At 37.5% G+C, this 25,027-nt stretch overlaps 2 protein-coding genes across 3 annotated transcripts; one reads left to right on the top strand and one right to left on the bottom strand.

Annotated features, from left to right (window-relative positions):
• Positions 1-7,329: 7,329 nt before the first annotated feature.
• LOC129349221 (dehydrogenase/reductase SDR family member 11-like) lies at positions 7,330-13,732 on the top strand. Its single transcript, XM_055011876.1, has 7 exons — positions 7,330-7,555; positions 11,209-11,418; positions 11,524-11,618; positions 12,950-13,079; positions 13,219-13,308; positions 13,405-13,470; positions 13,577-13,732. The coding sequence occupies exons 1-7, from the start codon at positions 7,424-7,426 to the stop codon at positions 13,616-13,618; spliced, it is 765 nt and encodes a 254-aa protein (XP_054867851.1). The 5' UTR covers positions 7,330-7,423; the 3' UTR covers positions 13,619-13,732.
• Positions 13,733-21,886: 8,154 nt separating this feature from the next.
• Positions 21,887-24,607, bottom strand: si:ch211-105f12.2 (RIMS-binding protein 2-like). 2 transcript variants are annotated; one of them, XM_035949986.2, is made up of 5 exons: positions 24,298-24,607; positions 24,031-24,067; positions 23,444-23,565; positions 23,271-23,342; positions 21,887-22,642 (listed from the first exon to the last, which is right to left on the bottom strand). In XM_035949986.2, the coding sequence occupies exons 1-5, from the start codon at positions 24,517-24,519 to the stop codon at positions 22,577-22,579; spliced, it is 519 nt and encodes a 172-aa protein (XP_035805879.1). In that variant the 5' UTR covers positions 24,520-24,607; the 3' UTR covers positions 21,887-22,576. The 2 variants fall into 2 exon arrangements, with proteins under 2 accessions (XP_035805879.1, XP_023130024.2); XM_023274256.3 differs by having other exon boundaries at positions 23,911-24,067; positions 24,298-24,603.
• Between the last annotated feature and the right edge of the window lie 420 nt (positions 24,608-25,027).

The following is a 25,027-nucleotide window of genomic DNA, read 5'->3' as shown; positions in this document are numbered from 1 at the left end:
GTTTCTCCACTAAAACTAATAAACATGAGGTCAAATAGAAGGAAGAGTTTTAAATACTGCAGTCCCACGACGACAAAAACAAAGTTTGTCTAAAAACTAAATATGCTGGTGGATTCGATTAAAGTCCTAATAAATGATAATAAAGTGTGATACTAAAGGTTTGTGGTGCTAAAAATCTCCAAGTAAAGATATGAAGTTGAACATCTGGATGGAGGTTGATAAAAGTTGATCTCCCTTCATTTCTCTGGAGCGACTCCATGGATTTTCTGGATGGTGGTTAAAGACCTGCTCTTCTAGTGGTCTTCCTTCTCGTCGCTGTAAAAAGTCAGTCCATCCTGACCGACTTCAACACCTCTTCATGACAACTTGTTCTGCCTCTGACCTGGTGGAAACTCCAGAAACTGGGGAAAACCTGTGGAGACTCGAAGAACTCGTGGGGCGGGGGAAGGTGTGGTGGGTGGTGGGGGGAGGTGGGGGAGTAGAGGGGGGAGGCTGCCACCCACCTCCCCGCCTACTCTCCGCCCTGACTCCACCCAGTCTCCGCCTTGGCTCCACCCATGTGGTGACTTCAGAAACTACGATGCCAAAGGGACGACGAATTTATTTCTTTGTATCTGACCTGTAGCTCAGTGAGTTAAGGATTTGCCTATGGAGCTGCAGGTCGCTGGTTCAAAACCAGACACATCTTAAATTTTATCAAAATCCTGACAAAGACAAAGAAAGAAAAAGGCCAGTGGTGGGTCTTGAACCTGCGACCTTCCAGTCTGTAGTCTCTCCTCTTATCCCCCTGAGCTACTCGCTCAGATACCAATTCTTCTTTTTTTTGCGCATTTATCATCTATTTTTTGTCATTTTCGAGTTTTTTTTTTTAACTCGAGTCTCGACTTGACCGTTTTTCTCAGGAGGTTGGACTTCAGCCTTTGTGCTGGAGGGTGGAACCCTCAGTTCCAAGACTTTCCAAAGCTTCTAGACCTCCTGAGTCCTCAGGACCTGAGCTTTCACACAGTCTGAGGGCTGAAATTTTCTAAGTCCCACAGTAGTTCTCTGTTAGTTTGAACCTTCAGACAGTCTGAGGACTGAAATCTTCTAAGTTCCTGAGTAGTTCTCTGTTAGTTTGAACCTTCAGACAGTCTGAGGGCTGAAATTTTCTAAGTCCCACAGTAGTCCTCTGTTAGATTGAACTTTTGGACAGTCCAAGGACTGATATCTTCTAAGTTCCTGAGTAGTTCTCTGTTAGTTTGAACCTTCAGACAGTCTGAGGACTGAAAACCTAAAAGTTCTTGAGTAGTTCTCTGTTAATTTGAACCTTCAGACAGTCTGAGGACTGAAGTTTTAAAAGTTTCTCAGTACTTCTCTGTTAGTTTGAACTTTTTGGTTAACAGAAGCCTTAAAACTTGTGACCATGAGTCTTGATTTCACATTTAGATCATCCATCTGAGTTCTTCTCAGACCTTCACCTGTGGGTTTTTTTAGAAATCCTCAACAAACTTTGATTCTCTTCACTGAACAGTAAAGTTTGTGGAGATCAGAAGGTAACATTAGTTTGATCAATGCCTTCAACTACTAGTAGACTTTATCTGGAAAGCAGTTTTCTGAAATGAGTTCTTAGTAAATCTGTCCACAATCAAACCAAGAACATAGAAAGAGGAAATGTTTGAAGAAACAACTTGATGTTTTCATTTCAGAATAGAAAATGCTTTAAGACTTTATCTGTTTTTGCTCTTTTTGATCATTTTATTGTCTCTTCTGTTTAATTTGATCTTCTAAAGTCTAACTGGTGTCTTTTCAAATGTTTTGTCTTTAGTTTAATTCTTCTTAAATGTTTAGTTTTGCTCTTTTCTCACCTTTTATTCTTTTCTAATGTCTGATTTGATTTCCAAATGTTTTGTCTTTTTAATGTTTAACTGTTGTTTTTTCAAATGTTTTATCAGCTTGTTTGAAAATTGTCCTTTTCTTTCCCAATGTTTAATTTTTCGATTAAATCTTCAAGGTTTTTCTTTTTAAATGTTTTACCATCTTTTAATATTTAATTTTCTTTTTAAATGCTTCATTGCATTTTCTGTTTAATTCCTATTTAAAGTTTTATTGTCTTTAAGATTTAATTTTCTAATTAAACATTTAATTATTTAATTAAATGTTTTGTCTTTTTAAAGGTTTAATAATCTAATTAAATGTTTTGTATTTTTTTGAATGTTTAATATTCTTCTTGTTTAATTGGATTTTTTAAATGTTTAATTATCTAAAATATTTCATCTCAAATGTTTAATATTTTTGTTTAAAAATTTTGTTTAATTTCATAATTACATGTTTTGTATCTTCTGTTTAATTATCTAATTAAATATTTTGTCTGTTTAATATCATTTAATTGTATTTAATGTTTAATTTTCTTTTTAAAAGTTTTATTGTATTAAATGTTTTTTACTTTGATCTAATTGCTTTTTTCAAATGTAGTTTATTTCTTTAATTTTTTTTCTGTCAAGATTCTAACTCCAACCTTAAAAATGAAACAAACCCTTAAATCACAATGAAAATACTTCTGTTGTCACAATCATGAGTTAGTCAATTATTCAGTTCATCACTTCAACTTTATTTGTTTAACACCTTTCACACAGATGAAAAAACTAAACAAGCAAAGAGAAGAAACTATGATTAAAACTATGATTAAAACTCAAAAACATATTTGAAAGAAAAAAGATTTAACATGGTAATAAAATGTGTTGTGTCCAGGGGATGGAGGGAGTTTATTGAAGTCTTCTTGGGCTCACATGGGAAATCATTTAAAATATAAACTTGATATTTAGTCTAAGGAAACTGCAGAGCGACAGAAGAACCAACAATATCTCCTGTTTTCTCCTTTAATGAGTCGACTCTTCTTGTGCTTTCAGACCAAAGAACTACAGACTCTTCACAACCTGCTCAAACTCTTGGTACAGGACCTCACCACACAGGTCAAGAAGGTTTCCATCTCATTTCTACTCTGAAGCTCACCTTCTCCTGCTCAAACTGCTGACAAATGTTTCTGCTGCTCTAAAGTCTGCTCTCCAGAACTTCCTAAAAACTCTCAAAGTCTCTTCTGCTGCAGGTTGCTTTGTAGAACTGTTCCAGAAAACCTCACTAAACCACATGGAGGAGCCTCAAGATAGTCGTCCAAATGAAACCTGACAAAAACCAAACTAGCACAACCCAAACGCTAAAGTCTCCTGCAGCCTACCAGAGAACCTCTGAGAACAGAGAATCAGGACAGGAACTCTTACCTTCTGGACAACCAACGCTGGTTCTCAAACAAGAATACAGAATGTGTCTGACCAAAAACCTCTAAAGACTCACTACAGCCAAGATAAAGACACAACTCAGCTGCACCAAATCCACTAATCACTGCACACATTAGCACCATGTGCTAACTGTGGCTAAAGAACCACATTTACCAAGACAACTATCCAGTACAAAGCCCTAAAACACACCAAGAAACACATTAAAGACGATTTTACTGCTGGAAGCTGCAAGCCAACGCCTAAAGAACAAACTAAAGCAATGGAGCCAAACCCGGTTCACTGGTGAAGAGAAGCAGAGGAAATGTTTGTCTGCAGCCAAATAAAGCAGGAAGACACTGAGCTGCTCAGGTGTTCCTGATAACACCAAGCAGCCACCTGGACAGCCAATAGGAACACAGCTTCCTGGAAGTCCAGAGGGCTGGCTTAGTGAAGGAAATTTAGTTTAAAGTTGAAGCAGAAAGTTAACAAAGAAAGTTGAAAACCACCTTCTGATACCTGAAATCTCTGAGTTTTCACACAAAGAACACCTGAACATGTCAAACTGGTTCCATAGTAGAACCATCATTGTAAAAACGTCATAGTATGGTGTGTTGCTCAAAAAACATTAGGACCCGGCTGTCTAGGGTCGCCGAGGAGCAACACAAAAACAGGACAAACGCTGGTTTCCAGGGGGTTAGGAGGATATTTATTTGAAAGAGTAAGTTTACAACAACACAACATGTGAGCAGAAAAATCACAAAGTCTGTCTTTAGTTCAGCTGAAAATACTAGTTTTTGTCTTTTTTATTGACCAAACTTTTCAGGAAGTGGATGAAGAATAATTAAAGCTCTCATGTAGAAGTCCAACTTATTTTGGATCCTTGTGGAGAGTTTAATCTTAGAGTTTGTAAAGCTGTTGAGTTTTTAGAGTCACATGGATTGTTTTGACATTTAATAACTGAGTCCTGAAATAAAATTACAGTTGTGGATTTCTGTCATTTAGTCTGGACTAAACAAGTAACAGCAGCATAAATCTCAAACGTCATTATAAGGAGTCTGGATTGAGATTTCTCACTTGATAATGATCAAGACATGAAATTTAGGTTGGTTTAAAGGAATATTCCACCTTAAATCTTTGAATGTTGACCTAAAAGGTTGGTTTCAGGAAGTATTCCACCTACAAGGTCCTCAAACATCCACCTTAAAGGAACATTCCACCAAAAATCCTTGGACATGCACCTAAAATGTTGCTTTAACCGAGTATTCCATCCAAAATCCTCAAAGAGACGTGAGGGGCTGGTTAAAAGGAATATTCCACCTAAAACCTCAAATATAGACCCCAAAGGGTGGTTTAGAAAAAATCCTTCAATGTAGACCAAAAAAGTTAGTATGGAGGAATATTCCACCTGAAATGTAGACCTGAGAAGTTGGTTTGGAAGAATATACCATCCTAAACATCCTTAAATGTAGACTAAAAGATGGTTTGGAAGAAAATTCCACCTAAAATCCTCCAATGTAGACCTAAAAGGTGAGTTTAATGGTATATTCCACCTAAAATTCACTACTGTAGACCTTGGAGGTTGGTCTGATGGTATATTCCACCCAACATCTTTGAACATAAACTTAAAAAGTTTGTTCAAAGGAATATTCCACCTAAAATCCTTCAATGTAGACCAAAAAATCTTGGTGTGAAGGAATATTCCACCTTAAATGTAGACCTAAAGGATGGTTTGGAGTAATATTCTACTCTAAAATCTGTCGTACAAAATGTGACAAAAACGTCCAAAATGTGGAAAATAAGTCATAGTTTAGTATGTCGCTCAAAATATCACTAAAACATCATAGTATAGTATGTCGTCCAAAATATCACCAAAAATGTCATAGTATAGTATGCCATCCAGCACTTCACAAAAATGGTATAGGATAATATGTAATTGAATTTACAATGAATGAATGTAATTATAGGATAATATTCTCCTGGAGAATTATTTATTTATACTGTTTGTGCAGACGCAGCCATTCATAAAATTAAGTTCAAATTGAGTTAAAATATTCTTTTGAAACGAGTTTTGGAATGTCTGGCAGCAGGTACCAGTAGAAGCCTGAGATGACAACATGTAAACCATACATACATACATACAAGTTATGGGAGTGATTTATTCCAGGATGCAGGTTGAGTGCACTACACTTCCTGAAGAGGACACACAATTGTTTTTAATAGCAAAATAAGGAGATCAAACAAACCAGCAGAAAGAAGAAAACAACAAAAGAAAACAAAACAAAAAACAGCGTGGTAAAATTACACTGACGGTGCCATCATCTGTGAAACTCCTCGACTATTACATTGGAATATCATAATCCCCACTTCCCCTTTAGTTGAAAGGGACATCGATACAATGACAACACATCACTAGAAAACTAAGAACAAGTTGAACATGAGCAGAATATGTACAAAAGATGAATTAAGGTGTAAACCAGAGCGAGTGAATCTGCTGTGTCAAATACAGGATGAACCCAAGGGTGATCTTGGTGATAATGTTAGCATTGGTAGTCTGTAGAGGCCTTTCAATCCAAAAGGTAATTTTTGGGTAATGAATTGTGAGGTAAGATTCCCTCTTTGGGACATCTTTCCCAGGTTGTGGGGGAAGAGGCTCCTTTTTAAAATTTTATATTTACTTGAATAATAACAAAGTTGTATTCCTTCAGGATTTATTTTTCCTCTAAATGTGTTCCAGTGAGCATACACGTTTTGCATATATTATAGTGATGTTTAAAATATCTGTATTTTAAAGGAAAATGGACGTTCTTCTCCTAGTTTTCCCTGTAATAAAGAAATCCTTCTTTTGCAATTACCCTGTGGACTGTAATTGTTAAAATATAACCCCCATGAAGGAAATATAGTCCATTTGATGCACTATTAACATTTTAGACCCAATGTAGGGCAACAGTCCCTTTCTGGCAAGACTGAAACTACATTATAAGAGGTGAATTAGGGTCTTAAAGTATTGTACTGGTAAAAGGAAGTGGACTGGTTATAAAGTAGGGCACAGGGCAGATAAGGACAACTGCTGCCCCTGACTACAATGAGGTTTTGGAATACACCTGCTCAGTTTAACCCCTTAGTGGAAGTCATTGCAATACATTTATAAGTCGTTTGTCTTTCTGAGTAAAAAAACAAAATCTACATCTTTTACTAAACATCTGCAACTGAAATTGACATTTTTATGACCAAAGGCCGAGAAAGTTTGAAAGTTGGATTTTATCGCAACAATCCGTTGATAACAGAACGAGTTAATCGGATTTCCTGCAGCACACGGGTCATAAACGCAGCGTAGTGTTGAACCGTCTCCAGTGTGCTGCGTTCAGGGCTCCGTGGCTGTCAGAATCTCCGTCCGCTCTTCTTCTGTCTGCAACAGGTTTCCGATGTATCGCTGTGATGGACCACTTTTGCTTACATCAGAGTGACACAGCAGAAACTGATCTGATAGCAAAAAGCAAATATAAATAATGAAGGGTTTTACTTTGCATTTCCACTTTGCATTGTGCTTTTATTTGTTTTAATAGATTCATTTAACTTTGTGTGAGAGACAGATAAAAATACATTTTCAGCTATTGCCTCCTGTAACAGTGACTTTCACCTGTTTCTCTTTGATAAAAGTTCTAGAAAAGCTATGAAAGATGAACTCCGGCTCTGATTCCACCTCAAACTGCAGAAATGAAGTTCTAGTTAATTCAGTTGTAGTTGACATCTGACCTGGATTTCATTGCTCTGCCGTCATTCTGCACCTGAACGCACCACTGTGGATACGATCTGATGTAACCCCTAAGTGGAGGGCATTTGTTTTCCAAAGTTAAAACTAAAGAGCCATTTGTCCAAAAAGGAAGAAATTATGCATCACGTTTGCGGCCAACAGGGATAAACATGGAGATAATTCATGAGAAAACACCGTGTAAGACAGAGAAAGTTTGAATTCTTTGCAGCGATCTGCAGGTGGAGCTGCGTCCTCTGATTTCCTGCAGTGCACCTGGATCCTGAACGCAGCACAGTGGTGCATTTAAGTGTGGTGGAGACGCACCGTGTCCAGTGTGCTGCATTCAGGCTCCGTGGCTGTCAGACTCTCCGTCCTCTCTTCTTCCTGTGTGTCTGCAGCAGCTTACCGGTGTATCGCTGTGATGGATCGCTGGAGGGGCAGAGTGGCTCTGGTGACCGGAGCCTCGGTGGGGATCGGGGCGGCCGTAGCCAAAGAGCTGGTCCGCTGCGGGATGAAGGTGGTGGGCTGCGCCAGGAACGTGGACAAAATCCAGGTTTGGACTGAAGTGAAAACTTCATTTCTGCGGATTTCAGGAGAAATCAGAGTCAGGATTTTTCTCTGCTTTGGACAGAATTACAACAGAGACGCTGATTGATAGACACTAAATTATTATTATTTTAATTTCTGCAGTTTTCAGGCGAAATCAGAGTCAGATTTTAGCTTTGGAGAGAAACACAAACCCAAACCCAAACCCAGGAGATGTTTGTTCAAACTTTCTGAGTTTTAGAGGCAAGGCAGTCTTATAAAAGATGATTCAGAAGGTAGACATTAAAAGCATGTGTTAAAATCACAGAAATAAAACACGAGTTAAGCAATATAATTAGGGCTGGGACTTTTACGCGTTAATTGAGATTAATTACAACACAAATAACGAACTTAATGAACGCATTTTATTGCACCTTTCTCAGTTCCCTAATTTGTGGCACACTAGTAACTGATGAACACTCCAGCCCAGTAGGTGGCGCGAATGAACCTAAAGTCTGTCTGCAGCTGCGATGAAGAAGCACAGGAAGCAGTGAGTGACGTCAGCGCTCTGGGGAACAGCGGAGGAAGATCAGATTGAGCTCGTTGGGAGGAAAGTTTTCTTGTAAAAATCTTCCTGATGGCAGCTTGGATAAAAGCCTGGTTGTTTCCTGATCACCTCAATGTAAAACATGTTGCTGTTAGCACCAGAGCTAACGTTAGCTACCACCGTCCTGCTAACGGTGTAGCCATCCCATAATAGACCACTTTTCTAGACAGTGCTTGTGTTTACAGAAAGTCTTAAAATGTTGAATAAAATCGCTATAATTGCACTTAGATTTGCAATAATCTGTGAATGTAGCAGACAGATGAAAAATGCAGATAAATAGAAATGAAACAAACATTTTTATTAAGTTTATACTCTGTCGAGGCTCTGCCTCCTTGGAGGAGGAATAACTGCAACAACAAAAATATCTGTCTTTTAATAAGTTAATTATAAACTTTGTTCATAAAAAATTACATAAATAAAAATTGATATTCCTAAAAAAAGAACCATGAAAACGACACCATTTATCAGACCCAGAAACTATGAAAACAGAATGAATCTGTGGATTTTCAACTCTCTAAAGCTCCTTGAACTACTTCTGCTGATGTTATGTGCCATACAGTGGAAAAAACAACTGAATCCAGGCTTTAAATTATCGAAATCACTTTTTTCTACAAGTCCCACTTTAAAATTTTTATAAACTTTAAATTATAAACATATATATGTCTATTCATTGATTCAACTGTCAACCACAATTTTATTTGAATTGAAAACCTTCACTTATTGTTTCAAATATTGCTATTTGACAAAAGTGCGATTAATTGCAATTAATTACAAAGCCTGTAATTAATTAGATACATTTTTGAATCGCGTCCCACCACTAAATATAATCAACACAAAATTTTATGATCATAAAAACAGAGAAACTAAAACTCAGATAAAAAGAGAGAGAAAATAAAATCACTTTAAAAGTTACAATGCAGTGCTGATATTAAGGCAGTTGTTGTTTCTCAGACATGGAGGATGTGCAGATGTTGAAGAAAACGTCCGCTGACACTGACTTGTTTGCACAAAGATCAGTTTTTTTAGAAAGAAGACCAGCGGAGCATTCTCAGCCGATGGGAATAACTCAGCTTGAATCACAGAGACAGCTCACTTTTATAGGTTTAGTCTCATCAGTAACAGGTCCTCACTTCCTCCACATTAGGACAACATTCCAACATGTCCAGGAACAAGGATCTCTTCCATCTAAACACAAACAGTCCAGGACTAGCAGAAACCACTCCTCAACTATTATTTAAACAACATTTCAGCCATAGATGGGTTCTGGAACACGTCCTGAGAACCTGAACTGCAATCGGCAGCATACAAATGAAACTGAACACATATCTGTGGTCGGACACTACACAGTCATTAGTCAAAGGCAACACTAAATAATTAACTCTTTAATCTTGGTTTATTAGAGCTGAGCGTTTCAGCAGACCTGCAGTTTTCTGGAAGTTTGTTCCAGATGTGGAGCATAGAAACTGAAAGCTGCTTCTCCATTTTTGGTTCCGACTCATTTTATTTTTTCGTAGAAGAGAAACAAGGGAAAGTTAGTGTTACATAAGGATGAAAATGGATTTTAGTGTGCCTCTCACTTTAAATGAACTATTCCATGTCGATATTTAAAGTTGCTGTTTGTGCTGTAATATTCTGCTGTCAGTCTAATGAAACCATCAGAGGAAGGGCAGGTCTGACTCATGAAATCAACAACTAAACCTTAAATGGACACATCTTCCATCTTCACACTGCAAACACAAACTCACCTGCTCTACTTGAGTTTATTTGAAACTTTTAGTTTTGTGTAGAATCATAATGTTTGATGCAAATTGGTCTGACTGGTATTTACTGCCAGTTTAAGACATAAGAGGTTTCATTGTCATTTTACAACTGTTGGCAGCCATGACAGCAAAATTACAGAAGGACTCAAATCTAAAAAGAAATCTAAAATACAATAAGTAGGTCTATAAATAAATTTAGAAAGCAAAGAAACACGGTATTGCATAGTCCTCCACAGCGTAGCCTAGTATGTGTAGCATTGCATGGTATTATACAGAATAGAATTACACTGAAGTATTTCTGTATTGTGCCATAACTAAACTTATATTCACACTTAAATACTTGAGTCCATACAAACCTGCATCACTTGAAATAGAACATCATAAAAGTTGCAGTTTTATGTCAAGACGACAAAATATTTGTGTGTTTAGCAGAACACTGCAGATCACAACTTAATTTTAGATAAAGTGAACACAAATGATTAATTGCACTGAGTAAGAAACTCACATAGAAACAGTGCATTTTTAAAAAGAACTATTGAAAGAAGTGCAGTGAATGTGTTGAACTTGACAAATTTGGTTCATTATTATTAAATCTTAATTCAATAAATGCCTCAAAAGTTTTGCAAAATAATTGTTATGCTTTAAAAGGCAGAGATGTGATTTCACACAGAAAATGCAGTTAAATGAGTTTGACTAAACAGATCAAGAGATGAAATGCACTGAGAGCTGCACGATTAATCGATTTGAGAAACTAAAAAAAGTCTTAAATCCTCTGATTTCAGCTGCATACATGTGAGTATTTTCTGATTTCTTTCCTCTTCTATGACAGCAAACTGAATGTCTTTGGTTTGTGGTCATTTGAGGACATTATCTTGGACTTTGAAAAATGTTGTTTGCCATTTTTCTCTTTTTTCTGACATTTTATAGATGAAGCAACTAATCGATTAATTGAGAAAATAATCGATGAGTGAATTGAAAGTTAAAATAGTCATTAGTTGCAGCCTAAGTGGCTTACTAATACTACCTTCAGTGGACAATTCCCTGGGATAACACCTGTCATAAATTGTTCAGAGTTTCTCTGAAATCAGCAGTTTGCTTTAGAATTCATGAATAAAAGCTATGACAGATCGATCTTCCAAAATAAAGGCTCACCTTATAAAAAAAAAATATAAATGCTAAAGACAGTATTTGCAAACTTATATTCCCCAAATCTACACATTTCAATCAAAATCAACCATTTGAGTGGCAGGTTGCTAAAACCACAGACTTGATTGTGAAGCTGAACGTCTTTTATGTTTTTAATTCTCATTTCAGGAGCTGGCAGCGGAATGTAAGAAAGCAGGCTACACTGGGGTTTTGGTGCCAATCAAGTGTGATTTAACCAAAGAGGACGACATCCTGGCCATGTTTGCAACCATCAAACAGCAGCACAAAGGCGTAGATGTTTTAATCAACAATGCTGGATTGGCTCATCCTGACCCGCTGCTGAGCGGCAAAACCAGCGGCTGGAGGAACATGCTGGATGTAAGAACTCAGTTTCATTACCGAGACATTTGAACAAGAGTTAATGCTATTAATGTTATGAAACCTGTGCCTTTCTCTACTTTCCTTCTGCTCGGCGTCTTCCAGGTGAACGTTCTGGCCTTGTCCATCTGTGCACGTGAAGCGTATCAGTCGATGAAGGAAAGAAACGTTGATGACGGCCACATCATCAACCTGAACAGGTGCAGTTTTATTTACTGATGATCTTTTCTGTTGAGTCAGCAAATCATCACCATTCAAAGTGTGAGGATTATTTTCATGACCGGTTAACTGTCTGATCAGATTTGTGCAAATATAGTCAAACTAAACTTCCCCTATGCCCTTTTGTTTGCAGTTCCGTCTTCATATTTGTCACCGGTCGGACTTTTGTCCTCATTGGCAGCTTTGTGGTTCCGTGACAGTTCCTTTTTTGAACTGCTGGACTTCCTGTCTGCTGTTCTCACACAAACCTCTCAGGTTGTTTTCAATGAGTGTATCTCCATTGAGTTTTGGAGTTCTAGCTTATTAGAGTGAGTGAAACCTGGTTCATTCCCGAGTCCTGCATGTTAACTGGCAGTCACTTGTTCAACCTGCTGCTCTGCACAACTTAACTCTGGCATGTCAGACCAAACAAAAGCCGTGTCGGCTCCACCAGAGGCAGCCAAAAGGAATCCAGCCCAGGATAGCATTGCAAAACACTCAACACCTGCAGGGAGTTGTCAACTCGAGTACCGTTATCTCCACTTTATCTGCTAATGTTTGTTCTGCTCCATATAAGTCTTATTTCCACCGTCCATCGGACCGGAGTAGATCATATGTGGAAACAGACACAAGTAGAAAAGGACTACCAAATACAGCATCAAAACAGTAGTGGAGACTGAGCTGAAAAAATCGAGTGCACATAAATTAGGTAAATAACATGAATAAAATACTTGATTTTTAAAAATTATAGCGGTGTTGACTTTGTTAACTTTAACAGTTAGAAAGTGCTTTACAATAAAATAAATGTCTAATTACTAAAATACTCAAAACCAATTAAAAAAAGATCCTAAGCATGCCGTATAGCAAGATAAAATAGTTAAATCAAGTTTTATTTTTTTGTTTTATAAAGCATGTTGAAGATAACAGCTACTGCACCAATGTGCTCCCCTAGCAAAAAGGACCGGAATGCAGCTAGTGTAAATATCATCCATGGTGTGATTTTTTTTTTTTTTTTTACCTTTTGCTTTTTGCTTATATTGTCAATCTGAGTCAGGAGTTAATCTGCAGATGACTTTTTTTTAAAGTAATTGATCTGAGAAGTGAAAAATGTCCATCACAGTATCCTCTGTCTTGTCCTCAAATTGCTTGCATCAGCCAACCAGCATTAGTTGAATTCAGTTCAGTGACTAATTGTTACAACTTGAGACCAAACACAGTAAACGTGACTTTAAAGTAGCAGCAGAATTCATCATTAGGGATTTTTTAGGTCTATGCCCTGAGATTACTTCAGTACATGCTGGTAAATTCTGACCTGGTAAATCTTCTGTTACAGCGTGGCAGGACACGTGGTACATCCTATTTCTGGTGCACATTTCTACGCTGGCACCAAGCATACAGTGACCGCCCTGACCGAGGGCCTGAGGCAGGAGCTGCATGAAGCCAAGAGCCACATCCGAGCCACCGTAAGGCTTCACTGCTGTCTGCATTTGAAATATAGTTGATACTCATTCATCCTGCTTTCTGATCCTAAGATCTCCCACAATCCATCTCCAGCTCCACAATTAACACCAATATTAAAGCTGAAGTTTACTTTCCCTGCAGAGTATTTCTCCTGGTTTCGTGGAGACTGAATTTGCTGACCGATACTTACAAGACAAAAACCTAGCCCAACAGATGCTCTCTCAACAAAAGGTAAAAACAGTGTTCCTATGTTAGTTAAAAGTCCCGTTGATATAATTAAAAGAATTTAAAAGAAAACTAATTAAGCACTTTTCACTTCTCTGACAGAATCTGACTGCAGGGGACATTGCAGAAACTGTTGTGTACGTCCTTGGTGCTCCTCCACATGTGCAGGTGTGGTTTTTAATAACTTTTTTTAATTTTCCTGATGCCGACTTCTGTCCTTTTACTGTTAAAATATCAGCAGTTTTCTCACAATCTGATAACTTTTTTTTTTCAGATCGGAGAACTCCTGATCCGTCCTGTGGAGCAGCAGATGTAATGATGCCCTGTGTGGCAGCCAACACACACTCCACCTGATTTCTTCACTACAGTCACAAAACAAATGGTTTTCCACTCAAGCATACAATAAAACATCGTCTGATTTAACATGAAACTTGCCGCCTTTTTGTTACACGGAAGAGAATCTGATTCGTAGCTGAATGCCACGTCAGTAACTTGGACAGCCGGGTAGTTAATGGATCCTTTGTAGGAAGTTACTTTGGTACAGCAGCTACAATCACTGAACATTACACTATTTAAACAGACTGACATGCACACACACACGCACACACACACACACACACACACACACACACACACACACACACACACACACACACACACACACACACACACACACACACACACACACACACACACACACACACACACAAAAACATGCCCGATATATAGAAATAAGTGTTGCTGTCCCACATATGATTGTTACACATTCAAATCAATGAATACTAACTTAGAATACTGCATATATCATGTATAAATATTATGGTAATGTAAAAATTAAAGCTGAAAAAGCACACGTACATGTGTAATACAGAGAGTTAAACATCTTGCTCACTTGCTAATTCATTCAATTATTCAATCAGTAATTGTGTAGCTACAAGAGCTTCAGTAAATGCATCGTTCCAGAATTAGAGGGTATTTTACATCCCATCCATCCAATTTCAAATAATCCATGTACAAAATCCTAAAACATGCAGTTGTTGCGTAAATTTAAGAAAATAAAACGAGGGGAAAAGAAGGTTTGAAAATAGTTTTAAAAATACCTAATAGGTCTGGAGTTCCCCCTAAAATGCAGTTTTTCTCTTGTCCCAGCCCTCTGATGACCAAATTAAACCTCAAATAAAACTGTTAAAATGAAATTTAAATCTCCTTTTTTGGTATTATTTTTTTTCATTGATGTCTCTTGTAATTGTGGGAACATTTTTTTAATCAGCATAATATTTTAAATACTTATTATGTATGCAGCGTGTCCAACAACAACAACCCTGTTAGCAGAACCTTTTCAGCTGGTAGAAGAAGAAAACAGCGAATCACATGAAACGCTGGAATTAACATCCAACTGCGTCCTACAGAATGGGTAGAGCAAAGCTGTGTCCTCTCTTCTGTTTTTCATATTTTCATCCCATTGTCAGCCTCGATTGAATGTCTCCCTCTGGCTCATATTATCAGGATAAAATTAATTCTTTTTTACCTTTTTCTTGACTGTTTTCCATCAGTCAGTTTGTCCTCTTGGTCAGCAGTAGCAGCTAGCTAAATATCTAGCTTCTACTGCAGCATGGATCAGAGTAGGGTTAGCAAACAACACAGAAAACATGCAAGAAAAATGCTGCCACTGATGTGGAAGCTGAGCCAATCATACCTTTGACAGTTTTTAACTTATTGTTGATAAATATGGAACAGAAAATAGTAAAAGGTGCATTTTTTAAAAATTTGAAGCCCAAATGTCCTCCAATTCTGGAATGACCCAAACGTTCATGTCAAACATAACAGGGAAAGCTGTGTGATGTGTGAATATATGTGAGCGACACGACTGATCTGAGTGTTTCTGCTCGGTTGGAGGGCTCCCCGCTCACCAGATCTGAATCCTAACCTTTGGTCTGTGCTCGAATGAGACACTGGCAGCTGTCAGAAATATGTGATGAATTCTACCAACATGAAGCAGAATGCCACAGGACTCTTTCCATCTTCTCTACAACAGAAGCAGTTTCAGAGAAAAAGGAGGTCTGAGCCACTGTGGTGTTCCTAATATAGTGGCCACTGAGTACAAACGCTGTGCAGATAATGGTACTGTGATTTACAAACATGGAAATGGAGACGAATGCATGAACTCTACGGCTGTGGGTGATTTAAGTGTGAAATTGAACTGAACCTTTATTACTTATTATACTAGCCTGTAAAAATACATTAAGTTTGTAAAACTGCTCACCTGAGTTTCTTCCTTGCTGCAGCCATCTTGTCCTGGGGGGGGGGGGGTGGCGTGTCTCCAAAGCAGCTGTTTTATTGGTTCCCTGAGTAGGTGGGACCTCAGATATGATTGGATAAAAGCTGTGTCCTAATTGGCCACTTTTTTTTTTGCCAGCATTCTTTTTTATTGATTTTAGTTTGTTTTTCAGTTACACACAAACAAACAAACAACCGAACAATGAACTTACATGATGAAAGTTTCACTTGGGGAATTTACACCTTATACATTTACAATTTTAAATAAAATGTTAATTGAAAATTAACATTTTTTTTTAATATAATCATTAGGGCTGCAGCAAACGATTATCTTGATAATCGATTTATCTGTTAAACATCCCTTGACTAACCAAGTAATCACGAGACTGCGAAAGGTGTGCAAATATGGCATTTTGACGAAATTTGAACTGCATAAAGCTGAAAAATATGCCATTATAGAGCCTATGAACTGAGTAGATTTACAAATAAACAGTTTTCTCATGGGATGTTAAGTTTGTGCATTACCCCAATAATCATACAATGTCACTGCAGAGGGCTACTTTTAAAATTACTCAGTATTCTCAATTACATCTGTAAGATCTGTTTTTGCAATGTATTCAATAAATGGATCCCAAATTTGATGAAATAAATGCATTTTATGTTTAATTGTATAGGTAATTTTCTCTAAAGGCAATGTTGTAGAAAGCTCTGATAGCCATCTTCCTATACTTGGTCTATTAATATCCTTCCAGCTAATTGCCACTAATCTCTTTGCCAGTAAAATACCTAAATCTAATAATATCTTTTGGCTTTTTCTAATTTTTAATGTGCTTGGATCTGATTGGCCACTTTAAACTGGAAGGCAGCCCCTCTGCCCAGTATAAGTGAGTGTAATTGACCTAAAAACACCCAAATTTTCCATTCATCACCAGTTAAAAGTAAAATTCGAGGCTGTTATTTTAATGTGACTATACTTGAGAAAAGCTGAAAAGTTTTTTTTAGTGGAAATTAATTGAAAGTTTGTAACTTAAAAGTACCAGAAAGCAATAAAACTTTTTAAGGGTTACCACTTAAAATCAAATCAATTCTGTCATACTGTTTGAAACATTTCAAAGATTTAGAATGGCAACATAAAATCCTTCAAGACATTTTATTGTTCCAACTCTGTTCAGAGACACGAAGCAACAGTTTACCACCCAGACACTTCTGAACATTCTCATATACTTTAAGACTTCATTCAACCAGTAATGAAACTCTGTGTAGCAGCGCCATTTAAACCAAATCATCTGATTTATGCTGTTCTACTTTTTACAAATATGTCCTTCCAGCTTGCTTACTAATGCTTCATTCTTTCATTTAAGGACTACAAACCTGCAAATAAGAAATATTCTTCCCTTATTAAAGCTCTGAAATATATCACATCACCTGCCATGAAAAACATCATAAATGTGCCGCTGCTTGTTTCAGCCTTGAGCAGAATTAAGATGGGAAAAAACAATGTCATAAAACACCTTTCCTTCACCTCTACAATAAATCAACTAGCTGTTGCCTTGAACTTATTTATTGTCTAATAATGGATCTCTTGCTGATTTATTTGTCTTGTTAGTATTTCATGAAACCAGCCCACAGCACCGTCCTGAAGGGAGTTATCCCTCGACATGTTTATTCCTCCTCTGAAGAATCTGAACAGGTGCTTTTGTTATTATGGTTCCCTCATTAACCTGGACTGAGCTGAAGCTGTCGTCTGGAGCCTGTTTGAAAATACAGCTTCTCTCAGCAGGAAAACTATTTTCACAGCTCTGTTTACCCAGAAAAGGAAAGTAACCAGAACATTTACTGAACTCTAACAAACGTACCCGACAGCTGTACATTGAGACGCAGATTCAGGTTTTACATTCAACATGAAATAAACTCCATTTAATATAAACATTTCAGGAAGAATTCACAAAAAAAAGTCCTTTATCTGATCAAAAAGCTTGAAAATCCTCCCAAAACTAGAGAAACAAGATTTCCAAATTTCCATTTTTGGAACTGTTTTTTGAGATTTATGTCATTAATGCACTAACACATTTAAATAATCGGGACCAATTTATACTTTTGACACATCTTACTTTCTCTGTACTTTAAAGTGTTTTTTAAACACCATTTTACATTAATAATACCTCAAATGGTAATGTGACAACACTCCTAGAGTGTTATTGTGAGTTTCATCTCATTATTTAGCTGTGTTGATCCACTCTGAATGTTTTTTATTCATTTATTTGATCAGGGACCATGCAATTAACACAGAACACATCTGATGTACTACATATAGAGTGAATAGCATTAAGCAAATTTTCAACTCCCGTCCCTGGTTGGGCTTTTCAGTAAAAGTAGTCAGAGGACAAACAACACCGATAAAAACAGCACAGAAGCATTATAAACCTATAACCCCCACCCACCCACATAGATAAACAAATAAATAAATAAAACATTGCATGTCATTTGGCCATTTACTGCAGCTGTTTTCAGTCAAATATAGTTAAAACCCACTGAAATTCCCTCAGCATAGTTCCAAATACAACTCATAGGAGCATGGGTATATTTAGGGAAAGATTATAAGTACTTTGTTAAAGTTAGAGGATCTTTGTCCTCATATTACTGTAATCCACTCACACTTGAGGTGATAGAGCAGTCATGGGTAAAAGAAGCAGCATTAATTGTTGGTTTGAAATGCAAACAAACAGAAATATAGGCCAAAGTTTTGTCAACCCATCTATCCACCCCAGCCTCCTATTTACGTCACTCAACTTCCTCCTTTTAAGATACAAATAAACTTCAATACTTATTTGGACTTAGTGTTTGCTGACTTTCAACAGGGAAGGGCTCTAAACTCCATGATTGATTACCAATATCAGAATATAGAGTTACTTTCATATCCAGAGTTAACAGTAGTACTTATAATACAGACATAACTCTGAGTTATACTAGAACAAGGAATGCAAAGAGGGAAAACATCCCTCTTGCCAAGAATAGACAGTCTCAGTGCACAAGGTTTCTGGTAAATGCAAGAAAGATTTTTGTACATAATTACTCACAATAGATTAATCCACATCTTATATGATGACAGCTGGTCTGTGTTGATCTTCTGACGCTCCTCACTAACATAAAACACATTAGAAGCTGTTGTTTCATAGCTTCATGCAATCATAGATGATTGTTTTATTGTTATTATTCTGTGGATATAATAAAATCAACTCTCTTTACCCTAATGATTATCCAAATAAAGAATAGTCAGTTGAAAAATGAAGATTTTCACCCCCCAAAGCTGGATTTTGTCAGTGTCACCTCCTCGTCCATCCACTAAGCGGCAGCAGTGAGCAGCTCTGTTTAAATGACGGGTAGCAGCTGCAAACTGCACATAAAGTGTTTTTTAAAAGTGCTTGAATCTCCTCAGACAATTGTTTTCCATCTTTACAAGTCTTGTGGAGGTTTTTCTGTCATTTTAAGCCTTGATAAGAAACCTTCAGACATGATGTGATGAGTAAGTTGGACGTTTGAGTGAAGAGAAACAGGAATTGTGGTGTTTTGGTGTCAGCGTGAACATAAGTTTGATAGATTCATTTCCAGTTGGGTGCCTTTAAATGCTCTGAATGACATTTTTTAATTGAATAAATGACTTCAAAGGCCTGAGATCAGTCGTCAAAGGTAAAACATAATTCAATCAGTGACTTTGGAAGTTAATACTTCTTGATGTCATTAGATGCTGCGCTTGTTTCTGGCACCTGGACGCTATCTATATCACTCTAAGTACTGGAAGAGATCACTGTGTATATAATCCCATGTCTAACAGGAATAGATGTCTGATGCAAGCGCAGCTTCAAGTACAACAGTGCTGAGATAATCTGCAGGATGCACCGTCATGCTGCCGGCTGCACAGCTTCATTTCTCGTTTTCTTGGACGAAACACACACAGGGACACATTAGACAACTTTTTACACGTGTGTTCATGTGTCATTCGCCTTTTTATGTCTTATATCTTACAGCAAATTGAACTTTTTGTCAACTCCTACATTCGAATTATCATCTACATTACCATCTGCTTGTCTTTTCTTTTTTTTCCTCTAACAAGGACATCTTTTCTCGGTTTGTGGCTGCCGCCCTTCCCCCACTTCCTCTTATTTCACTTGGTGTGACTCTGAGGTTTTGGGTTGTCGTGGCAACGGACAGAGGCACGTCTCTATTCTGTTTGCAAAGTTTCTGTTGTTGCAAGCATATTGCAAACTTGGCTGCTGGGACAAGGGAAGAGCCTCGCACTGCCACCATCCCCCACCAACACCTTCGTCACACACAAGCAGGCGTGAAGCAGTTCTCAGAAAAATAAACGAGATATGAAGCTCTTCCTGTAACCTGTAAAAGATTTCAGACATATCTGACATTTTGGAGGACAGAGCTGAGGAGCTGCATCCTCTCAATGCCGACATGAACGTTTAAGAGCTCACTCCACTAATGAATCTTTGATTTATTTTAATCTTTTATCATTAGTAAGTAATCAATAGCGGTAATCAGTGTTACTATAAAGTCTGGGTTCAAATATCTGCACTTTTACTCACTTATTTTAATTCATTTCCTCTCGGTTTTATTATAAGTTTATATCTTGACTGCTTTAACATTTTTCAAACAACCTTTGTAGCGGTTTTAGTCAGTAAGTCTTAAATATTTTATAAATCCCTGTGCACTTTATTCAACTTGTCTGTGCTGTTTTATATTATTTTCTTTGATTGGATTTTTGAAATAAAGCACACTTCCTAAAATTGAAGTAAAATTTTGAGGTAATTTAAGGTTGTGAAACTACATTTCTGTCGAGTAAAACCACACATTTTCTTATATTTAATTATATATATATATATTCTTTTTACATCGGCCTGTGAAGCACCTGGAGCTACCTGTGTGTATAATAAGGTGCTACATAAATGAAGTTGTTGCTTGTATTATATGTTGACATTTCAGTCAATCCTGATACTGAATACTGAGATAATTAGTGCAAATAAATCCTTATTAAGATCAATATTCATCTACTTGAGACAGGTTTTAGAAGCAGGTGCCACCTCGTAACTTTATGTCCTTAAAAGGGATGAGATCACACTTAGCGGCAGCTGTGATGCAGTTGGCCAAGACTTCGTGTGTGTAGCTTCAAATTTGCATGTGTGTTTGTGTGTGTGTGTGTGTGTGTGTGTGTGTGTGTGTGTGTGTGTGTGTGTGTGTGTGTATGTGCAGATGTGGAAAATACACTTCCTAAAAGTGAAGTTACATTCTGATATCGTTTAGGTTGTGGATCTACATTTGTACTCAGTGAAAGTAGACTCAATAAATGTGCAATATTGTAAAATATAATGTACAATCAGCTCAGAAAGTGTATGAAGTCGGTCAAATATACAGTAAATCCAGGTTCATATATATTATAAATTTTAAAAAATGTCTATAAAATCATGATATTTTAAAACAACGTTTACTAAAAGGACATGTTCACATATTTAAATGTGCTGTGCATTTCTGCCTACACTTGTCTATGCGTGTGTGTGTGTGTGTGGGCGTGTGTGTGTGTGCGTGTGTGTGTGTGTGTGTGTGTGTGTGTGTGTGTGTGTGTGTGTGTGTGTGTGTGTGTGTGTGTGTGTGTGTGTGTGTGTGTGTGTGTGTGTGTGCGCGCGTGCCACTGTTGGAGTGCTTCCTGTGTGAACCACGTGGCTCAGATGGGGTTAATAAAAGATCACGCTCACTTCTGGGTTTTCTCTCTTCTCTGGAGTCCAAACGCTGGTAAGACCCCGACAGCAGGTACATTTATTTAAAAGTCTGACACTCGCTGCTTTTTGTTTGTTGAATCTTAACATACAGGAGTTCCTACACTATGATGGCATAATATTAATAACGTTTTGTGTAAAATTTTGTTTGGTGTTTTCATTTCTTGGCTGATTTCTGATTTCTTAAAGGATGTTCAGTTGGACTTGTGAAAACCTGCCGTCATTCTTCAGGTTTTGTGTTGGATCAAGCAGAAGCTACCGATGTACAGTGTTGTCACCCATAAAGTAGAAAGCACTACTAAACTTCATTACACAGTGTAGTGTTTCCTACTTTATGGATGAGTGTACTGTTGGCTGCAGAGGAAAGTACGAGAAGAAACCCGAAGGACTGGAACGTTTAAAACCTGCCTGCTTTTGTCATTTAACTTTGTTTTGTGTTTATTTAATATAAATTGACAGGATAATTAATTATTGTAGTAGAATCCTACACAAAGACAAACAAACAGCTGTAAGAAAGCAGGTAAGCGCTCTAAGAATTCAAGATGTTTTATTCCATTTTTTGCACGATTAAAACACTAATTGTTTCCTGAATACAAAGTTTCGGTTATGATTTATTGTTTTGCTTCATAAAAATTGCTACAAAACTCAAAAACAAAGGAATATAAATGAGCCAGTTGTAGAAAATATGTAATTAGCATATAAGGCAAAAATGAACGTACTACATTAATACACTGTGGTCTGTAAAACTCTGAGATTTAAACTGGATTATTAAGGCTAACATAATCTATCCGTTGCCATCATGTATTTTAATTTGTTAATTCCATCGTTGCTTTTTGTGAAGGCCCAGAAAGCGGAAACAAAATTATAGTAAAATGTTCTTTTTAACATAGTTTTTGATTTTTAAAATACACACTATTTGTATATTTTTGTATTTTTTAGTACAAAATGATTTGTAATTTGTGTTAAATTTTTTGAATAAAGAAAATATCTGGCAATCATTTGCAGCATCATGATCATTACTGGTAACACTGGGGTCATTAGCCTCATTTACTCACAATCTAAAGCAGATGCAGGGCCATACTATGGTATAAAAATATAAAAATACATATTTTTTGACACATAAAATGTCCTTTTAGCTATTCTTTAAATAAAATTAGCTGATATCTCACTGTGTCTGAGACTTGGCATTTGCAGCAAACATCTTAGCACGGGGTTTTCTTCTACTCCCAGGGTAACGGCTGCAGAAAGTTCGACGGAACCAAACCTCGTCGTCCGTGAAGGTCGCCCTAAAAAGAGATGAAAGTTAAACTTGTGTGCAAACCTTAGCGGAAGAATTAAGCATCTGAAAAATAAAAGAATTGTTGGACCAACTTAAATGATTTGCCTTATTTTGTAACAGGCAATTAGATTCATACACGGTGAAGTTTCCCCACTGTGGAATCAATCAAGTTAATCCTATTTTATCTTAAATAAGTTAACAAGTAATATCAATGCAACTTGATCAAGTTAGATGTACTTACATCATTTTATTATTCTCAAATAAACAGTTGCTGTAACTTAATCTTAAGAAAAGTCAACTTAAAGTTTCCTTGCTTGCTTTGTCCCAACATAAAATGTAAAATATGATTTTGTCTTTGGACTCTTTTTCTTTACTTTCTAATCCTATTTAAAGAAAAAGGCAGTTCAGTTGCATCAGTTAAGTCTTTGCAGAAACATGAATGTCAAACGTTCATTGCTAACGGAGCAGCTAACCTAATTTTCACACTTTAGCTGAATGTCAAGTTTAAAGTGACCACAAAAGCAGCATTGCCTGTACAAAGTCAGAAAGATAAGTAAAACTAATTCAAACCAGTACTTTGCTTCAGCTTCATTTAAATGCACGTTTTACAGCACAACCACAAAGAAAACACTCACATAGTAAAATCCATCCTGGTCCATGTTACCCAGCACATATATGATGTCTCCGGACCGAAAGCCGAGTTCAACCTGCGAGAGAAAGAAAGTCTGGGTCACCTTTCGTAAAACGGCGGCATGATCTTGATATTAAATGTTTTATTAATATATTAATGAGATTTTTTCGTGCTTACTTCACTGTCCATGTTGGGCGAACTCTCCCACGGATCGTAGTCAAATAAGGCCACCATTCGTCGAACAACCACATCGTCGGGGATGCTGGCCACGTCACTCAGACTTGGCATTAGAGACATACCTGAGGGGCAAAATATGGAAGTACACCTTTGAAAATGTAATGCTAACACTAACACAAAGGTCACACACCTGAGCAAGGACCTTCTGTAAGAGTTGACACATTTGCACATGCACTTTTCGAAATAATTTATTTAATAATTTGACTTTTCCTTCTCCTTATTGATTGTGGTGTCTTTTTAAAGCCTCCATAAAGGAGAAGCTTGGTGCAAACAGCCTCTGCAGATGATTTCTGAGCACCTGAAGACTGTAAATGTTGAAGGCTGACAGTTTTCTCTTGATTTTCTGTATATTTTCGTCTACGTTACTGCTCTGTTAGTGTGTTCCAGCAGTAACTGAGGGTTGCTACCTGTGTGGTCGACAGGGAGGAACCCCTGCTGCATGAGTAAATGCTTCAGGTACTCGTCGTCCACGGGGATTTCAGCCACCATGTTACCTGGTACATAACCGGAGAGACCACCGGACTCACCGTGATAGAAACCATCAGCATCTGTGTCCCCAAACACCTGATAACAAACACACAGACTGTTAGTTTTATGGCTTTATTTTAGGTCAGAGGAGGTGAAGAGTGTGAGCACTTTGCAGCAGCAGACGGATTGAGAGAAAAAGGCGGTAAAACACATGAGAGCAGCTTCTTTCTCCGTACGAACGCAGCACAAGCAGGAAACAGCAGCAGGTTCAACTTGTGAAGTGAGGAAATCACTCGAGTCAAACAAACAGAACAGACGCTCCTTACCTTGATTATCTGGCCTGGCACGAAGGGCAGCTCCTCTGCAGCCGTCTCAGGGTTGGGGGACATGGCAGCAGGATTGTAGGGGTAAAGAGCCACGAACAGCCGGACGGTCGGTATGGACACCTGGCTGGCCGTCTCCAGCTCCCAGTCCCTCACATCCTCCGGAGTAGCAACCCTCACTTCATCTGGATAAATCAGAACATCCAACTCAAGCCTTGTCTCCATTTACAGCAGCAGTGAGCGCTCGACTGTCCACTCGGCAGACAGATGGCCTGTAGACAGCACACCTCTCCTTACCCTCATCCTAATTTGAGGTAACTAAGCTAGGCAGAAGGAGCAGTAATCCTCTTTGAAGCAAGTGGATAGATTCATGAGCTCAGCATGACCTGAGCACTGCAAGGATCTTCTACACCGAGTAGTGGGAGGGGTGGCTTTAAAAGAAGGCATTATTTATATTAAATGCAACAATTTCCAGAATAAACTAAAGCTGCTTGTGACATTTAAGTAGTTTCTGTAAAATATTCTGCAGCAGAAATGGAGGTTTTCCAAGCATGTATAGGAAAATAATCAACTCAACTCCTTGTATTGGAATACAAATGCAGAAAAAGAACTTCTAAACCCTCGATTTCCTCAAAAATTACCATTTGAGTAAAGAGAAATGAAGAGAAACAATGACGCTGAAGCTTAAACTGTAAAAATTCAACAAAACTATCCATTATTTACAATTTAATTT

Source organism: Amphiprion ocellaris, chromosome 7, assembly GCF_022539595.1.
Source record: "Amphiprion ocellaris isolate individual 3 ecotype Okinawa chromosome 7, ASM2253959v1, whole genome shotgun sequence".
Classification (NCBI taxonomy): Eukaryota; Metazoa; Chordata; class Actinopteri; family Pomacentridae; genus Amphiprion; species Amphiprion ocellaris.
Note: the sequence above shows the minus strand (reverse complement) of the source record. Positions and strands in the feature narration are given on the sequence as shown.

What these genes read in the sequence shown, in the direction of transcription:
- si:ch211-105f12.2 (XM_023274256.3), bottom strand. Translation starts at nt 24,519, where the DNA reads ATGGAGACAAGGCTTGAGTTGGATGTTCTGATTTATCCAGATGAAGTG. An exon ending in TGCCAGGCCAGATAATCAAG is followed by an intron (nt 24,068 to 24,297) that starts GTAAGGAGCGTC and finishes GTTTGTTATCAG; the next exon opens with GTGTTTGGGGACACAGATGC. An exon ending in ACCAGGATGGATTTTACTAT is followed by an intron (nt 22,643 to 23,270) that starts GTGAGTGTTTTC and finishes ATCTCTTTTTAG; the next exon opens with GGCGACCTTCACGGACGACG.
- LOC129349221 (XM_055011876.1), top strand. Translation starts at nt 7,424, where the DNA reads ATGGATCGCTGGAGGGGCAGAGTGGCTCTGGTGACCGGAGCCTCGGTG. An exon ending in CACATCATCAACCTGAACAG is followed by an intron (nt 11,619 to 12,949) that starts GTGCAGTTTTAT and finishes CTTCTGTTACAG; the next exon opens with CGTGGCAGGACACGTGGTAC. An exon ending in GTGCTCCTCCACATGTGCAG is followed by an intron (nt 13,471 to 13,576) that starts GTGTGGTTTTTA and finishes TTTTTTTTTCAG; the next exon opens with ATCGGAGAACTCCTGATCCG.